Raw genomic sequence first — 19200 nt, 5'->3', positions numbered from 1 at the left:
GAATGAACTCTTGCCCACCTGCATGTGAGTTAAGTCATCCCAACATGGCCAATCAAGAAGGCCAAAGATTGTCTCTGATAAGAAAAGATGAAGGAAGATGGAACAGGGATGTATTTTTTTTACTACTGTTTTTTACATGTTATTTGACAGGTTATTAAATTTGCTTGGACATTGTTACTGGTTTTTGTTTGTCATTTCTTCACACATTTACAAAATTGATTTTGTGGTTTGTATCTAAAAACAAGTGCATGGATTAAAAAGTGAAGACTTGAATAAATGAAGTAGCTGGTGATGGTATGCTAGGACACAATCTAAAACAAATCACTGTGTTGCACTGATACAAGATTAGAAAAATTCAGATTTCCTCACTAAATTATTATTGGAACGGGTAATGTTCTTTGTACAAATAAAGCAAAAAAAAATAGTATTTAGCAAATATTCATACCAAATAGAAATCATATTTATTTTGGCAACTATATTTTAGACAGATGTAGACAATTTGTCTCCACAGAAGTGCAATGTAGTTAAAGAACATTTTGTAAAGCAAATTAGAGGGATAAATTTTAATGCCAAACATGAATAGAGATTTAGAAAAGACAGATTTGCATAAGCAATTGCCTATATTTTAGTCTAATAGGATTGTTCATATGCAGATCTGGGACATGATCATGAGTGAACATTTGCATAGAACAAAGTGACCAATTGGTATTATTGTTTAGTGCACTTTCTGGCCTACTGCCTAACTATAGAGAAAAAAAACAACAACACAGAAAAATTTTGTTTTAAACAGGTACACACAGGCCCTTCCACACTGCCAGTACCCACAGACAAAGGATTAATCAGGATAGATCACAAAATCAGTTCTATTTTTACATCTGAGATAGGCACCGTGATAATTGCTTGCCCTCTTCCCCCCTCTACATAGGAATAAACATGAACCCTTAGACCGATATTTATGTGTGTCTCAGTAGAGTATGCAGCCTTAGATTTATAGAGAAGCTCCTGGGGAACCTGTAAAATTATTTTAACATCTCGGGGACCCCTGTTAAAATTAAGTTATTAGGGTTCAGGGAAGAAAAAGCCTATATGGCCAGAAGGCATTGAATCAATAACATATTTTTAACAAGCTGTAAATGAGCTCTAAACCCTTACTGACATCTGTAGCTGCAGGCACTGTGGATCAATTCATAATTACATTTCACAGCAGAAGATCTGAAGTTCAGTCATTTAAGCTGCTGCCCCTCTAGGAGTCACTGCTTGGAAAAATGAGCAAGGAGGGCTGAGCTGCTTTGACACTATCTTCAGAGCTTCTTCTGTTATCTGCAGCTACAGATATTAGTAAGGGCTCCATTAAAGGCTCTATGGTTGCTTTCAGAACATATAAATACATGAATAACCACAGCCTTCCATTAAGTTTGCTTTATTACTGCAGCTGAATTTAACAAAGACTATTGTATGACTAATTTGACTTGTCCTAGTTCACTTATAACACAAATACAGTATATTGTTTGGACATATTGATTTTCCTTCTAAAAGAACGTAACACAAAAATAATTGTATACTTACCCACCCAATGCTATGTATAACCTTATAAGTTTGCCTCAGACCAGCAGCATTTTTCTGAGGCAAACATACCAGGTTCTTAGTCCTAATGAAAAATCTATGGTCCTGCAAACCTGGGTACCTGGGTCACCAGGTCTATCAGTGGGTGGCTAAAACAGCTACCCAAGAGATAGACCTGGTAAACAGGTACCCAAGAGATAGACCTGGTAAACAGGTACCCAAGAGATAGACCTGGTAAACCAGTACCCAGGTTTGCATGTACATAGCTTTTTCATTAGCGACTAAGGTGTGCATCCAAACTTAAAGAATGACCCCATGCTTTAGAAGAGTACTTGTCCAGCTTCAGTATCGGGGTCACCTGTGTAGGTACAGAAGAGGACAGCTTGTTTGAAGTATAGATGGAGGCAGCTTATCTAAGGAAAGTAGGACAGCTTTCTAAAGTGGACCACAGCTCTAATACCAGGTCACCTACTGACATAAGGTTAAATGGGTATGGGTAGCATAAAGTGAGCAATGGCGATCTGTTAGGCTTAACTTTGGTAAATGTACAAATATTAATGAAACATAATAAATTAGTTTTGGTGGTAAAGCTTAACTTTTGTATCCACACACATACTAATATCAATGCCACCTTGAGAAGAAGCAGCTGGCTGTCCATTGTGGTCATCCACATTGCTCTGGCAGTTGGTCATGTATCTAAGTTTTCTAGTTCCATCGTTATATATGCACTTGCATTTAAAAACAAAAATCATTTCACTTAGTTTACTTTATTACCCCTAATGATGATGTTGAAAATTCTAGAAAGTCTTTGTAAAGTTCTATGGCATTAGAAATAATAAACCCGCCTTTTATAGGTTTTAAAAAAAGAACATACTTAATGAAGCACAGCAAAAATCTACTTTTATTTTTAACATGAGACAAGAAACTTCTTTTGTCATTTTAGCTGGTTTACACAAATCAGAAAGCCTTATTAAGATTGCAACACATTTCCTTCTACCAGCGATTAGAATTAACTATCTTTAAGACCTTCCCGTTTCCTAGGCAACCCATTAGAGTGTGACTCCTAGCCTTGGTTACTGCAATGAGGCCTTTTAAATATTCCGCGGAGTACTTATTATCTATTTGCTTGCTCTCACCTCAATCTCACCTTTCCGTTAAACACAGAATGCAACTCAATCCACTACAACTAAAGACCAGTCTGAGAGTCTGATTAAAATTATCCCTGTCTGGCCTGACCTCTTTTCTCTGCAGGTGAGAGTGCCCCCATTCACAAGCTAAATGAAGCAGAAATGATGGAGTGTTTGTTTTCCTTGACTTTCCTTCAGTCTGCCAGTAAATTTACAGCCACGAATATGAAGTGTTAATTTAATGTTCCCACTGAGCATCTCATTGTCAACAAAGACTTCAAACCTTAAGAGAGGAAAAAGGTTAGTTCATGCAGAAAATGACCCTTATGGGTTGATTGTCTTCTGGCATAGACAAGCAGCCAGCAGAAGGCAGAGGGCTTTGACTCCCAGCTTAGAACATTCGATAGGTCCTAATACAAACCCTTTACCTCTCTGCCAAAACAGAATCACCTGTAATGTTCACTTATTTATCTTTGCCGTAATCTCTGCAAAAACAAACAATGGGGACGGAGGGGGGATCTCCATTTTTCACTCCTGTGACTTGTTTGACAGGAATCAAAACTTAAACCTTCCATTATCTCAAACTTAAACAAAGGCGTCTAGTGCCGCCAGGATTTCCAGAGAGAATTAATGACAGAATAAAAACTGCCTATTTCCTTTCGCACTTGAATGTTTCATGGGTTGTGGGAGACTGAGAAAAGGCTCATACTACGACCAATCATGTTTTTTTAAATCCTATTCTCTGGTGAATTTTATCAGCTATGCTTCCTATAGTAGCCTACAAATTATTTATTCTTTAAAAAAATACCTTTAGGAGTTATCCTTTATTTGAATAAAACTACTGTATTATCAAATCATGTTTTTTCTTTATTTTTTTTAAACATATATTTTAATTTGTGTTAAAAAAACTTTAAGATTTAAAATGGTAAATAAAAAACAAAGTTTTAGCTTTGTAAAAGTAAATAGTATACTTAGGAGGCAGTAGGGTGTTTGTCAGAAAGAGAATGACATTTACACACACATATACATGCATTTGCACTCGCATTTGTTCGCCCTATTTAGAAAAGTGGTGATCAGAAGAAAATATTAGAAAACATTTACTGTTATGTTTGCTATATTAATAAAGCAATGATAAGCCTGTTCAACAACTTATTATTGCTGGCTAATAGCAGTTGGTTGTTAAGTCACTAAAGATCAACCATGAGCAGATTAGCATAAGTATGTTAAGTTCCACTAGAACATAGTTGATCCTGCCAGTAGATCAAGTTTTTTTTTTTTTTTAATAACTTTCAGTTCTTTTAAACATTCCCGTATATCCATATTGCGCCCGGCAGCCACCAGGTTGGGAAGTGGGCAGAGGGCTTGATTTAATAAAGCCCTCTAAGACTGGAGAAGATAGACTATCATGTTTGAACCTGGGTGATCCAGCAACCTGGAATGGATTTCTTAAAATTATTTGATATTTTGTTATAAATCCTGGACCATATCCAATACCCAGGTTCACCCATGATAGTCTATCTTCTCCAATCTTGTAGAGCCTTAATAAATTAGACCTAGAGTGTTTAGAGTAATCACACACATACATGGGGGGAAACATGCAGACTTCTTGAAGATAGTACTCCTCGAGGTATAGAGGAGCATGTGATATACATATGCACTTACACAGATGACATCACTTACATTTTTTTTCCTGTCTGCGTTCTCTGTTGGAGATATCCTGTCCCAAAAATGGAAGGTAAATGAGGTAAATTCCCCGCTTGGACAGTTGTTACCAAACAACCCACTGTTTACCGGATGTTTTATTAACATCTCAGAAATCCTTTATTCCTCATTACCTTCTGTCCTGGAGATGATGACAAAAAGATGACACCCTAGTAGGGACCCAAAAAACAAAAAAAATGGACAGATTCCAAGCCTCATCTTTCTATTAAAAAAAGTTTGGGTTATACATAAACTTTTAGCGATTTTGAATATTGTCTTTTTTTCTAACTTGTTTTTGCAGAAATATTCTGTTTTTGTCCAATTGAACCCAATAAACTGTTCCGTTAAAAAAAGATTTTTGAGTAAGAGTTTATTGGTGTTGCTACACCAGTCAATAATGAAATAAGTTGCTCATAAAATGAACAATAGATTTTTATTACCTTTACCTTTTTGTGACGGTACTCAAGGGATATCTCCACCTGTACTCCAGATTTTATCGGGTTGACAATATCTGACCATTAAAAAGAAATGACAGGTAGCTTGGTACTAAATAGGTGCTCTAAATGTAGAGCACTTATATAAACTGATCAACTAAAACTGTAGCGATATCCAAGGAACAGGTTGGGTTTATAATTTGTGAGCATGGTATGTAGCAGCTGTCAGCCAAATGTGTGTCAAAATATTTGAATGTAAAGCATCATCAAGTGGTTTTGCAGCATTTTAGGAAATTTGTTAGTAATTGTTTAGAATGTCTCATCACTGTTACATGGTTGTACCGCTGGGATCTTAAGACCAAACAGTTCTTGCAGTGGGGGTACTTGGGTTCTCAATTACTGAATAATAGGAATAAAATAAGGATGGTTTTTAGATGGCTGATGTCTTCAGAAGGACCTAATCATGCAGAATACTAGTCAAGCCTGCTTAATAATGTTGGTATCGAAGGAAAAACAGTGACGGAGGCTACAGAAATCTGTTTCCTTTTTGCAGGACAGTTCATCTAATCACAGGGCTAACTAAACAAATTACTGGTGTATACCTGTGTAACCAGTGTATTTTCCAGAGTTTATAGCACAAACCCTAAAACAGTAAAGTCTAAGCCCTCGAAATCTGGGAGACTCATATTGGATTGGATCTCCAAACTAGCACACAATTATTGCTTTTGATTTGATTTATGCAATTAGTTTGGAACTGTTTCTAAAGCTTCACAAACCTAATACCCGATCTGATTGGAAAACCATCAGCACTAAAGATCCTTAGTACAAGTTTTTATTCTCAGTTCCAAAATCAATAAATAGCTGTAAGAATAAAGTGAATTTGTGTTGAAAGTAGAACCCCAGTTATCGGGAACTCAGATAACCAGAAAATTCAGATAACCGGCTCCCGACAGCTCTGCTTTTTTGATTGTTCCTGCAGCAGAGCTGTGGCATGTGTTCTGCATCCAATAACACATACCACAGCTCCACTAGGGCTGCAGGAGCAATCAAGAAAGCAGGGCTGTCAGCATAGCAGAGCTCCGCTGATTGCTCCGCTCCGTGATTGGCTGAGAAAAGGGAAACCCTGATGACCGCTCAAGCATCATCAGAGTTTCCTTTTTCTCAGCCATTCAGCACTAGAGGTGAATAGGGATAAGTCTCCCCATTTAAGTCTAGTGCTGAATAGCTTAGAATAGGAAACCTCAGTTAACGGGAAACTACACTTATCCAGAATCAGACATTCCCTGTGGGTGCCGGATAACCCAGATCGACTATATATGAAAGTTTTGGGGGGTATTCAAAGTGAACATAGCTTTTTCTCATTCATAAACATTTTTTTTCCTACAGTCTTTTTTCCTGTAGCAAATCAACCCTACAGATTGTCATAAAAGTCATAAATGAGCATTGGGCAAGAAAGATAAAAATGTATTTTAACTTCCTTTATATTTCTTAACACACCTGTTTTATCCCTTGCTTTGTTAAATCTTTACAGTGCACGCAAGTGACAGAAATGTAGCTTTGAGTCTTGCACATCAGTTTATTCCACCCACAGAAAGTCCTATATAATTTCACATTACAGTTACAAGATTACTAATAGGATAAACATACAGTACAAATAAAGTTATATTCCCATACTGAATTTAGTAATTAGGCCAATATGAAGGGCATCTAATACTTATTTTTCTGAAAGCAATTTATATTTCAAATAGCCTTTTTCCTGGATGATTCACCCTACAATTTACATGATAAGAAAATTATAACCTTGACATACAAAGTAACAAAATATTATTACAAATAAATGAGGCAAACGTGTCATTGTGCCATCCTTTGTAAATACAGATGAAAAATAATTCTATATTAGAGTTTAGCTGTAGCATTTAATCAATAAAATGCATTTTTGATGCAATGGTATTCTGTTTTTAGAGACATACTTAGATCCATGTTCCTGCACTGGCCTGCAAACAAAGTATTTAATAATAAAAATAAATAAAGGTCATATATTTATTATCTTAGTTGTGTTGTTTACTCTGCCATGGACCCCCTGCCTCATTACCTCAATATATACATTACACCATGGATATACCAATTCGGGGAACCTGGCAACCTGGTATTTCCTAAAATTCTCATAAATGTTGCCTGATATTTTCAGCCTTTTTTTTTCTCTAGATACACAGCGGGAACAAGTTGGTTTGTCCATTGTAAAGATTTAAACCAATTCATCGATTCCAATTTCAGGCATAGGATTTTTTTTTTTCATTTTAAATTGTTGATGAGACTTGTCACAAACCTGGCCAATTTAGATCATGCACATTAAATAAACTAAAAATTCCTACATGTACAGCTTGGCCTCAAACCATGTTATCTTGTAAGCTTTTTCATGTGAGTGGATGGTATTGTAAATTAAAAGTGGGGGTCAGAAGGTGGCAGGACCAGGGGCAAGGTTAATTTTTGCATAAAAAATTATTATAATAATTAAAATAATACCATAACATAATATAATGCAGTATATGTTCACATAAAATTGATTAAAAAATATAATTCTGTTTGGCACAAGAGAAATTGTTGCCAGAAATTGTTGCCTTACAGATTTTTTAACATTCTGCTATGTAATGCTTGAATCAGAGAAGTGGGATATATCCAAGAAAGCCTATCCTGAAAATGTACAGTAATTGTTAGTGCAAATTAAAAAAAAAGTATCATGGACAGTAGTATTGTAACAGTAGGAGCCCAAAAAGCATGTATTTATCTGGTATTAGGTTTCCAAGCCTTATGTATGAATAACATATGGAAAATGAAAAAACGAAAATAGGGCTCCTGTGGCAACTGCAGTAGTTCAAATAATAAATTGTATTAGATGTTCTAAACTATACAGAGCTCAACTAAGAATTAAACCAGCATACTAAACGAAAGTGTGCTATCTTATCTGAGAATAAGCATGAAGCAAAAAGTCTCCATTTCCCGACATGCTTCGCGGTATGGCTTCTTTAGGGGAGAGTATAAGCATTTCCTAACAGCCCTATTGTGAAAGTTTGGAAAATGTTCACTTGTATTCCTCTTTGCTCCTGCAAGAATACAGACAGTAATACAACCCTGAATGAGGTTGTAACCTATTATCACTGTGTTAAAATATACAATTTAAAAAAGGCACAAAAAGGCTTCTTTGTTTTTAAAGGTTTTAGCAGTCATTCTCTGAGCAGGGCATTTACTTAAAAAGGTAAATGTTTGGAATTGAAAAGGGTTTGCTTTAGAGCAGTTGGTTAGACCACAAATAATTCTAACAATTGTGAGCACAGTTTTTATAGTATAAATTCAAGTATTTGGCAGACTAAGTTTGTGAGATACATAGCAGTTTTCCGCTAAAAATAATTGGATGTTCCATCAATACATACTGTCCCAGAGGAGAGGCTAAAACAAATATATCTATTGGGATGACATGGCTGACAAGCCTCATTCTCCATACCCTTGGTGCAATACCAGGCAATCAGGTGCTGTCTGCTTCCTCTAATTGGCATTATTTATTCTGACTCCTTACATGTATCTAAAGAACACTATTACATACTAAAATTCTGCATGATTATGTTTTCAATTTTGAGGTGAGGACATCAATGACAGCTTTGACAAGGACACTGAGTCTCATCCCAGGGTTGGAGGACACAATAACACAAAAGTGATTAACACTTAAAAGCCAAGATGTGGCCAGTGACCAATGAGTTAAATGTTGTTGAACATGGCCATTTCTAATGACTCCAAGCAGTTATCACAAGGGATTACCCAATTATCAGGGACTGCAGAGGAGGACAAGGAACAGCCAGGAAAGGCAACTGCCTAGGGAATGACAAGGCAGGTGGTCCAGAATAAGTAATGAACACAACTAAATAGTAGACATAATAAAGGAACGTTAAAATTGTACTCTTGTTAGCAAAAATGTGCAAAATGTAAGTTTATTTGTTATTTGCCCAGCAACTAAAATGTCCTGATCGGTTCCAGGGTACTTCAACTGGCACCTGCTATGACCCTCAAGAAAAGGGGGAGTAAACAGAGTCATTATCTTATAACTAATAGTAAGTCTACCAAATAAAGTGGGCACCTTTGAAAATTCTGCTTTTGTTGTTGCAAGCTGGACATGTATGGACATGTATGTGTGTATTAGTATTAACATTTAACATTAGCTATTAACATTAAAAAAAAAAAAAGATACTAGTAAGAAAACAGTTGTGTATATATACGCTAGACTATCCAATTCTCCAAACTAAAATCGCATTTCACTCATAAACTTGAGATACCCCCACATCTAAAATTTTCAGGCCATGCTAAATCTAGCAAGGCTGCAGCTATTTCTATAGTATTATAACCATTCTGCATGTTTTACTATCAAAAGCACTGAAGCTGAACTCCATATAAACCAATCCAAATTAAACCCCAGGTAATAATTTTTCTTAAAAATACAGTTAAGTTTTTTGACTTGAGTATTAACCTAAATTTCAAAATCCTGCCGTCACTGCTAACATTTAAAATAGTAATCAACAGAAATGCCAATAAAACTAACATTTGTGATATACTCTACATCAGTGGTCCCCATTCTTTTCGAACCCAAGAACCACTAAAGATATGGACTCCGGACCACGCATGCGCGTGGAGCTGTGTGTCACTCAAACGGGAAGAAACTTCCCCCAGAGTGACATCATGATGCCAGAGACACAACCTGCCAACCACCCTGAGTCTGCAAAACATACGGGGGCAAGGTCCGCAGCTCTGGCTGATGCGCTCCCCAAGTGGGGTCCGTGGACCAGGGGTTGGGGACCCCTGCTCTACATGAAGACACGGCATCATCTACTGGTGTGACCCAATTATAAACCAAAATACATTTTCTAATGGCATTGTGAAGGAAAAACATTGCTGTTGGTTCACTTTTAGTATTTACACAACATTCCCAACAGTACAGTGCTGTTTGATAGAGGAGAGAAAGATTCACTTACAGATACCCTACCACCCCCACTCTGTAAGTGGACAGTGTAATAAGAAGAGCATTGGTAAGCTCCTCTCTTTCACTTTGTTCTCTTCTATCAGCATGCACTGAGCAGCATACTTATGACTTATTCTGATAAAAATTTTATTTCCCCCGTATGGCCATCGCTAGATTTTTGAGGCGAAATTCAGTTACAACACTGTAGGGGGTGAAGTGATGTCAAGGACTCAGAAGGCCCTCTTATGCAGTGCAAATGAAAATTTCCAACATCACCATTTGGGCAAAATGTTATGTAGTTTATTAGGAAGGCAAAATGAATCTGTCTCTCGTGATTTCTAAGGGTGCAATGGGCTTTACATGGCTCCTGATGATTATGGAAGGTCCTATCTAGGACCGGCTTGTGTGCCAAAACATGGCCTCTCATTAACCTCAACATCATTTTAAAACAACACGTATAATAAAAAAACCTAAAAAATGTTGTTTTCTCTCCACCTGCAGATCCGTTAAGTATGTTAAAGACACCCAGAAAACACACACTATACATAAAGGAACATAAGTAGATTTTTTTGTTGAGTTGAAGTTACAGATTCATCTACAGTAATTTTTTGATCAAATCAATTTCTCTTAAAACACAGGTTATCAATGCCCTTTAGAGCCAATTCACATCACTTAGCAATGCCTTACCATGATTAATGTATCAGTGTATTGCACTGCTTGTCATTTTCAAAGCACCCCAACACCCCAAAACAACATTCCTCAGACACAGAAGTGTTGCAGTGAACTACCATGCATGGCCATCACTACCATGAGTTTTGGTGTGCTGGTGGTACCTTTTTATGCATTCTAAAGAGTTAGCCGGTTATTCATTTAACTGAGCTGCCCAACACATCCAGGTGTAGGTGTAAAATGAAACATAATGGTATCTCTCCTTTCTCTTGATAAATAATTATTTGGTCACATTTCTACAAATAAATCCACCCCCCCCCCCCCCCCCCCCACCCCCACACACACTGTTGCCTCCAGTAGTACATTCTAGCATTATTTTTACTACAATAATCACAAGAAAAAGGGATGGGGCTTAAAGCAGAACAAAACAAAAGAGAACTGTGGCCAGGCAGGTTTTTGATTGCATAAGGCAGTGGTAGCCAACCTTCCGGGCCTCAGGAACCACTAACATCCTGGGGGGACAATAGAGCAGGGCTGTGGATGCAACAAAAGTTGTGTCCACAGCCAGCACTACTGCCAGGATGTTTAGCAAGCAGGTCTGAGCCTGAAATGGGGGAGTGGGCAGATTGTGTCCATACAGGGGACATGATCAGCAGGGTCAGGAGAAGAACTGGTTGGCGACCGCTGGCATAAGGGACAGATTATGCCCTTCCTTCAATGAAATAAACTTACCTGCCTGTTCACAATTTTTTAAATAGATTCACCTCTCCTTGATACATCTTGGACAACAACATCTTCACTTGATGCTGTTCAACTTTGGGTCAGCCATGTTGATTGGCCAAATTAGAATGATGTGGAGGAGTTAATTCATACCTAGCACCCAGGTATCCTGGGATACCCGGCATTGTACACTAATCTTCACATTTACAGCTCACTGTACATTTCAGAAATGATTGCAAACAGGCAGGTAATATGTTACCTGCCTGCTTACAATTTCATATTTTTAAATTATTGTTCAAAATTTAGTTTTGCTTGCCCTGCTAAAGATGCCATCACACCTGTACTAGCTTATACAGCCCAGCCTTCTTACCGATGGCAGCACTACACCAACTAACACCACCCAACACACTATACACAAGTTTGGAAGCAGCAAGAAAGCAAGTTTTTGAAAAAAAGCCTGTAACCGAAAAAAATACCTGGGTGTAGACTAAACAGAAAAAAACATCCCAGCGCTGCCTGATTAAAGTTGAAAATGTCAGTTCAAAGTTAAATTGTGGCGATAGCGGCATCTATAAAAGCCAAGATCAGTGGGATCCCCTGTGAATATATTCACGTCACTGAACGCCTTTCACTCCGAGACATCCAACCGGGGGGTTCACGCTCGTTTTACAAGATCTATTGTGCTTTACATTTCATGTTCTATTTACTAGAAATGTGTATTTGAAGAATCAATTTATTTTAGCAAGGCACGATGGACACACAGCGTGGAATAATTGCTCTGCTCTAGGCAGTAAGTGAAATTCACAGATGTAGAGAAATCAGGATAAGAGTAAAAATCTGTTAATGATCAAAAAGTGTTGCAACTGAAGGTTCAGTGACTCAGTCTACATGTATACCAACACTATACAAAAAAGTGATTATTCAGCTATTCACAGGGACTGCACTATTGATTCTAAATAACAAAGAGCGCTATATAAATCTCAGTGGCTGGGAAAATTGATTTTCCTTCTTCCATTTCTTGCCTTGAAGTTAGGCTAGGCTTTTAATCTTTCATCAGTGCAACTTTCCAATTCTTCTAGCAAATGCACATATAATTAAAAGTTCATAACAAAACATACATGTATAAAAGAAATCATTCTTTATAGCAAAGAAAAAAAGAAATCATTGTCAATATTTCAAACCCATGTAGTATTGTCTGGAGTTTAATATGTGAAGAAGATAGCAGTTTTTTAAAATGCAAAAACTGAAAGGATACAGATCACATTTTTCCATATGAAAGACTCTGATATGGTGATGGGGCTTCTGGGAAATAAATAGCATCTTTTTCATTGAGGACAAACATTCCAGTAAGCAAAGACTGTTGATTTTTTTAATATAGAAGGTAGAGGCAGAACATTCGATGGGACAGAGAAATATTCTGGTTTGGTGGCTCTCTAAATGTATTGTTTTTTTCTTTCTAGGAAAATATGTTGCTTTGTTAATATTGTGAATTGCTGTCAAAACTTTTATAGGTGTCCACTGCTCCTTAATTTAGTAAAGTAAATTTGTAATTGGAGGCAAAATTACAGCCGAACATACTGTAGAACATTTTTTTTTCTATTCTAGTGCAGTTAGCAGTAAAGAAAAATGGCATTGCCTCAACATTTACTCTCTGAACAGAAAAAAAGAGAGAATTGAATACTTCTTAAGTAATACTAGGATATTTTCCGGGATATATAAATAAATACACTTATTTTAAATTTTTTTTTTCATTTTTTTAAACACATTATATAATCTAAGAGTGGATGTAAAATGACTTTTTTGAACAGAGTATATATGTAAAATGTGTTATAACAGATGGTTGTAGTACAGAATTGCTTGCACATTTCATATGTGACTTTTTTGTCTTTTTAGTTATTTTAATTATTAACACATAAACAAAAAGCTACTGGATTTCATAACACTGCATTGCATCTGCAGGCTTCAGATAATTATTCAACATGGTAACTCCAAGAGGGAATTTTATCACATTGTTAGATACCCCAGTGGGAATATGTTACCCTAATTAGAAATCCACTGCATGGTCAATCACTGTTCTGCTTGAGATACACTGCATTTTTACATTGCAAAATGCACTGGGGAAAACTGGAGATTATTTCACACTGACACACAACACATCTTGTGTTTGTTTTAATATAAGGGGTCAATCTGAAAAGGCGCATCATGATAATATTTTTAACCACATTTGGAATAATGATGATGATGATAATATATATATATATATATATATATATATATACACTAAACTAAACTAACTAAATATATGTGTAAATATAAATTATTATTATCACTATTTTAGAAAAAAATACAGATTTGTACAATTTCAAGCTAGATAACGCACACTGAGAAAAAGAAAAACATAAATAAATAGGGGTAAATGAGTATTGCATTTTGTGAAAGTCTGGATTGTAAGAATTAAAGCTAGAACACCTCTAAGTATTCTCATGTGCTTTATTTGCAGCCTATAGAAAAAGCATTTCAATCTTATGTTACTGCAAAATAAAAACCTATAACTAAACCAAAAAGCAAGAATTCTACAAAGATAACATATTGAAAACATGTTCAGTTACACATCACTAACAGTAAGTTAGTTAAAGTTGTTATGATTTATTGTAGGTCCACATATACCTATATATATATATATATATATATATATATATATATATATATATATATGTGTGTATAAGGAATAAATAGAGTGGTTGAGGTGAGTTTTTACTTTCAGTTTTACTGAATAGGTTGCCAATGCAAAATTTGCTTTAATGAAATATAACTCCTTCATTTAATTTTTTTATTTACCTAGGGTTGTTTACCCTATTTAATTTAGTATTCCTTAGTTTTTATTGCTTTTTTCGTGTATTGGTTTGTTACTTGTTTACTGACACTTGAGGTGTTTTAGTTTATATTTATTTCCAACAAATGTTAAATGATTTAAAAAATTATAGGCAATTTTTTGGCACAAGAACAAGTCCAGGGTTGTTGGAACTGTAAGGATTCGATGCATTTACCTTAATTTCACTTTTCTCATTGACAAAAATGAGGTTGACCAAAATAGTGACATTTTATGTTAATCTTTCAATTTTCAAGGGAAGGAAAGCTCTATTTATAAAACAAGGAATCTGCCATTCCCTCAAATATTTCCTTGTGTGAATCTCCCAGGTCTATGTGTTTCAATAGCATTATTTGATTACCATTAAGGAATGTTTGAGGGAATTTGAGATTCCCTGTTTTATAAATAGAGCAATTTATTTTAATCACTACTAAAAACACCCACAGAAAGCTGCCTGACAATGAAGATAGATGATAACATTTTTAAAAGACATACCTGAATATAAGCATATGTGTACGTTGTCATCAGTAACAACCCGAAACACTGAATGGGATTCTGCACAAGAAAACAAAAGTTATTTACCCCTGAATGTAAAAAGCCATGATACTGATTTTCATAGTTCTATAATGTACTGCACATGATAAGGTTATCTAACTTCTGCACCTTGATTAAATGAGATATGTTAAGGTCATCATGAGGCAAAGCCTTTAATAGATGATTCTCCTGTTGGAAGTATATTTTGATATGTAATTAACTAATCTGAAGAAGTAATTTAAATATAATTGTATATATAAAAAAATGAGAAATATATCAAAGAAAAAAAGTTAAAACATGGGGGTGATTATATAAATTGTATCCAACACAAATGTAAAAATGTAATATATTGCAGCTTACCAGTACTTATATGTGATGACAGCATTCATTTTTAACTTTGTTTTTTATTTTTATCTGATAACTACCTGCAGTTCTAGAGGGACAGTGCTTGCTCCATATACTTTATTAAGGGATGCAATGCAATGTCATCTTTGAACAGGAATTGTGCTTGGACTGCAAAACAACCCCCAATTTCCTCACCTCCATAATAGATGGAGGATTTCTACATTTCACAAGGATGCAGGGCAAATAACTGCAAAAGGACAGGAAGTTATGTGCTTACTGAATTCCTGGCAAGATCAACAGGTAATGTGTAACCTTAAAATAAGATATAACAAAACATTTTAATGGATATTTACCAGACCAAGTAAGCAAGTATAAGACTTTCATTGTTAAATTGTACATACATTTTAAGTTTGTTCCTATAAAGCATATTGGTGTGTCCATGGTATAATCATTATTTGTTTAGTTTTTTTGCTTTTTCCAATTTTCTTGCATATGATTTGTTATGCTTATGCTTTAGTAAGCAGAAAAAGGGGAGATTAGCGTATGTATTTTTTCATAACTCTGCAATCAGAGTTCTGCACTCAGTAACCCATCATATTTTATCTACTGGGCACTTCAAACAGAATATTTACAGCAATCTTTCTGCAGTAGAGCAGAGTACAAATCTTTATCTGTGTAGAAACCTAAACACCAATATTTGATTACAAAGACATTTTCTAATCTGTACAATATATTATGTACATGTTTGATTTGGTGTTATTTGTTACAATTGTGAATGAAAAAACAATATATATATATATATATATATGTTCTGTTTCATGAGTAAAAGTAATATTTGCTTTGGAAAATTAATATTCAGTTTTGTAAGCTGAGTGATGTTGTTTTAAATCATAAAAACTATTTCAAAATTTATTAAAAAGTCAGAGGGTCAGTGTTCATTGTAATCATCTGACTAGCTTCAGTGTTTTACTATGAATTGTACAGCCCACTATTTAATATTATATGTAAGAAAGAAACATGAAATTCCTGTTGCAAGAAAAGCCTTGAAATGACCATCCATGCAGGCTTTTGTGATAAGTGCTGCGCCATTAAAATAAACAGGGGTTTGGTGATTCTGGGAGGCCTCCATTACTCAGATTGTTTTAACAGTAAAAAAAAAAAAAAAACTTTCTGCAGATTGCTAAATACATTTTGATATGAGCAACAATTATATTTGTATACAAATGATTCATCACAAAGGTATGTTCCTTTAAAACTTCTTCCATCCTAATAAGAAATCTAGCAGCTCAAAAATATCACAATATGGGATGTGCTTCTGGATCTGGCACCTGTATGTACAAGTCAAGGTGATCACAAATCAGACAACACAATATGTTATTGGATGCCCTCCCGCATTTTATACCTATGTGGACAGTTCATATTAGATAAAACATTGAAATATAAGATATCGTACTGCATGCAGCACCTGTTTCTACAATCCCAGCAGTTAAGTCAGATAAAATATCTCAATTTATTGTCAGTACCCTGTTACATTTGAACATAATTGGCAGTAACTTTAGATCCAGCATTTTGAGCTGGTACTAGAACTAAAAAAAAAAGAAAATCTTTTAATGGGGACTCCCAATATATTTGGCTTTAGAACACATGCACGCAGAGTTTAAGAGGGCAGGGAGAGTTTACTTATGGGTTTCCTATATTACAAATCACATTCACACTGGGACACACAGATTGGGGACACATTTAAATCTCTTTGGTTATTTTAACAAACTTCATGACACTGGCATGCTGTCTGAGGCAGCAAAAATGATGTCCCATTATAAACAAGCAGTTAGGTTTCAGGAACACCAGATAATAAACTGCTCAACATATATGCTATTCTTGAATTTATGTTTAACTTCCAATTTCTTTTTAAAGGTAGTTTAAGGCTGAACTCTGGGCACAATACTTTTATTGAAATACATTTCTCAATAGCCATACAGGCTATAAGGCTTTGCAAATACAGATATTACTTTTAAAAGGAGCAGTGACATCATCACCATGCTGTGCAGAAAGCAGAACAGGGGGGGGGGGAAGCATACTCACCTATAAGTCTAATCATCTTGCACATAGGGCCTGGAATGGATCTGGTCCAGGATTAAAAACATTTGATAACAAATAAATTACTTTTAAGAAATCCATTCCAGGTTTGCTGGATCACCCAGGTTCACTGATGAAAGTTTATCCTCTCCAGCCATAGAGAGCTTTATTAAATCAGGGCCAAAGAGAGAGAGCAGCAGTGCCTGGGCTTTTCTACAGGAAGCTCCTTCACAAAGGTGAAGTTTATAACCGATTTACTGCATAGGTCTGGATGAAATACATATTTTGCTCTTAGACAATATTTGCCTATTAACCTCCTAAGCGGTAATCCTGTGTGTGACTCGGGTTGGATTTTAGTTGCAGAAAGCAGTAATCCCGAGTTACTTTCACCTAAAAAAAAACACTTACTTTTCTCTATCGCTGTCCCCCAGCATCCTGCTCGTCCTCGCAGGTCCTGGGGACACGTCTGCCTCTTCCGATCTCCAGCCGCTAACTGCAGAGCCAAGATCTACAGGGTTTCCCTGTCACGTTGGTGCAGCCGGGAGTTAGCGGCGGGAAATTCAAAATCATTTTGTATTGGATTCAATACAAAATAGCTGTATTGAGTCCAATACAAAGAAATATTCATATAATATATAAATAATTATGATATATAGTATATATGCTTATAGCATTATATTACATGTATAAATATATATATATATATATATATATATATATATATTTTTTTTTTTTTTTTTTTGTGTTTTTTTTAAAGTTTATTATCAAATTTATTACTATTGGTCATATTTTGGTAAGTTTTGCCTAAGAATTATAGTCTACAATGTAAAATAAATTTCCATGCAAAAAAATTGTAAACCTTTTTGCACGGAAATTTTGACAGAATCAGACCGCTAGGGGGGTAATGTTTAGCTTTATAATTGCTTAACAAATAATAAAACAGTATACATATAAAAATACTGATTTGTAGAATATTATTCCAGAAGCTCTGAAACACTAACACTGCTTTACAAGCCAAAAAATCAGTGCACTTAAAAAAATTTCCAAAAGTAGTATATTTTTTAAACATGTTAGTGATATTTTATAACAAGTGGGACAAAAAATATCAAAGAATTAGGAAAATGAAAGTTTCAAAATCTACTTTTACACAACAAAGTTTGGACAGAGAATGAGCACGTAAAAGTTTTCAGAATTTACATATATTTTTAATTAAAACTTCCCAAACTGTTTGAATATTTCAGACCGTGGAATACACAATTATATGGTTTAGCTGGTTAATCCAAGCCACAATAGATTCACAAAAATCCAACTCACCATGACGAATGATCTGCACCCAGAGTTTGCTTTAGGATGACACACACTTGTAGCTGAGCTGTTGTCTTTTAAAAGACCATTAGTTGTGGTCTAAAGGTCACAAGTGACGTGAAATATTCCAGGTCACAGGAGAGCTACTTTAATAAATGATTTCATGCGCCCTCTGCTGGGATAAAACTCATCATTATTCAACCAGCAAGATGGTAAAATATTTTTTTCATCTTGACACAGATGATTAATACTCATTATATTTCCTGTACATTCTGATAGGATCAATACATGGACAATTAATCTCAGACATCGTTTTTTATTGCTTAACAGACATAGAATGCGTCATATTGACAGCGATGAACATCCTAATCAGCTGTTCTATTTAACCATTGTCCTTATCAAATCACAGCACATTCCACCTACCTATCGAGGTTGAAAACGGAAGCTTATGAGGCTCCACAGGCCCTGCATGCAGAAACACCGGGGTCAGCAGGTTGGTGCAGATGGAAGTGTGCATGCAGCATTTGGAACATCCCTTTAGCTTGGAAGTGCAAGGGGCTGATTTACTTAAAAGAATATAGGCATTTAACATTCCAGGACGAGTTATTATCCTGAAAGGGATTTTTTATCTAACCTACTGAATATGGTGATAGTTCACTTAAAAGAATACCCAATCATCAAGATCTTAATACCCAAGTCAGCAGATCTTATTTTAATTTATTAAGATATGTGAAACATCAAGCAAAAGGTAAAACCAAAAAGCTGTTTTTTTTGGCAAATTTTAGTATATTTATACTAAATATATAATATACTTATTTAAATAAGAACAATTCATGCGATTCATTGCAATGTAAC

At 35.4% G+C, this 19200-nt stretch overlaps 1 protein-coding gene across 1 annotated transcript in view; it reads right to left on the bottom strand.

Annotated features, from left to right (window-relative positions):
• LOC140329304 (bifunctional protein GlmU-like) overlaps positions 1-18444 on the bottom strand; it is a 32966-nt gene extending 14522 nt beyond the window's left edge. Inside the window, exons 1-2 of the mRNA XM_072409499.1 lie at positions 18355-18444; positions 14581-14640 (exon numbers count right to left, since the gene is read on the bottom strand). Of these exons, the coding sequence (XP_072265600.1) occupies positions 14581-14640; positions 18355-18357 (63 nt within the window). The 5' untranslated portion in view covers positions 18358-18444. The remainder of the gene's footprint in view (positions 1-14580; positions 14641-18354) is intronic.
• Positions 18445-19200: the final 756 nt, after the last annotated feature.

The sequence above is a fragment of the Pyxicephalus adspersus genome, chromosome 4, assembly GCF_032062135.1.
Source record: "Pyxicephalus adspersus chromosome 4, UCB_Pads_2.0, whole genome shotgun sequence".
NCBI classification, from domain to species: domain Eukaryota; kingdom Metazoa; phylum Chordata; class Amphibia; order Anura; family Pyxicephalidae; genus Pyxicephalus; species Pyxicephalus adspersus.
This window is presented reverse-complemented; position numbering and strand designations above follow the sequence as displayed.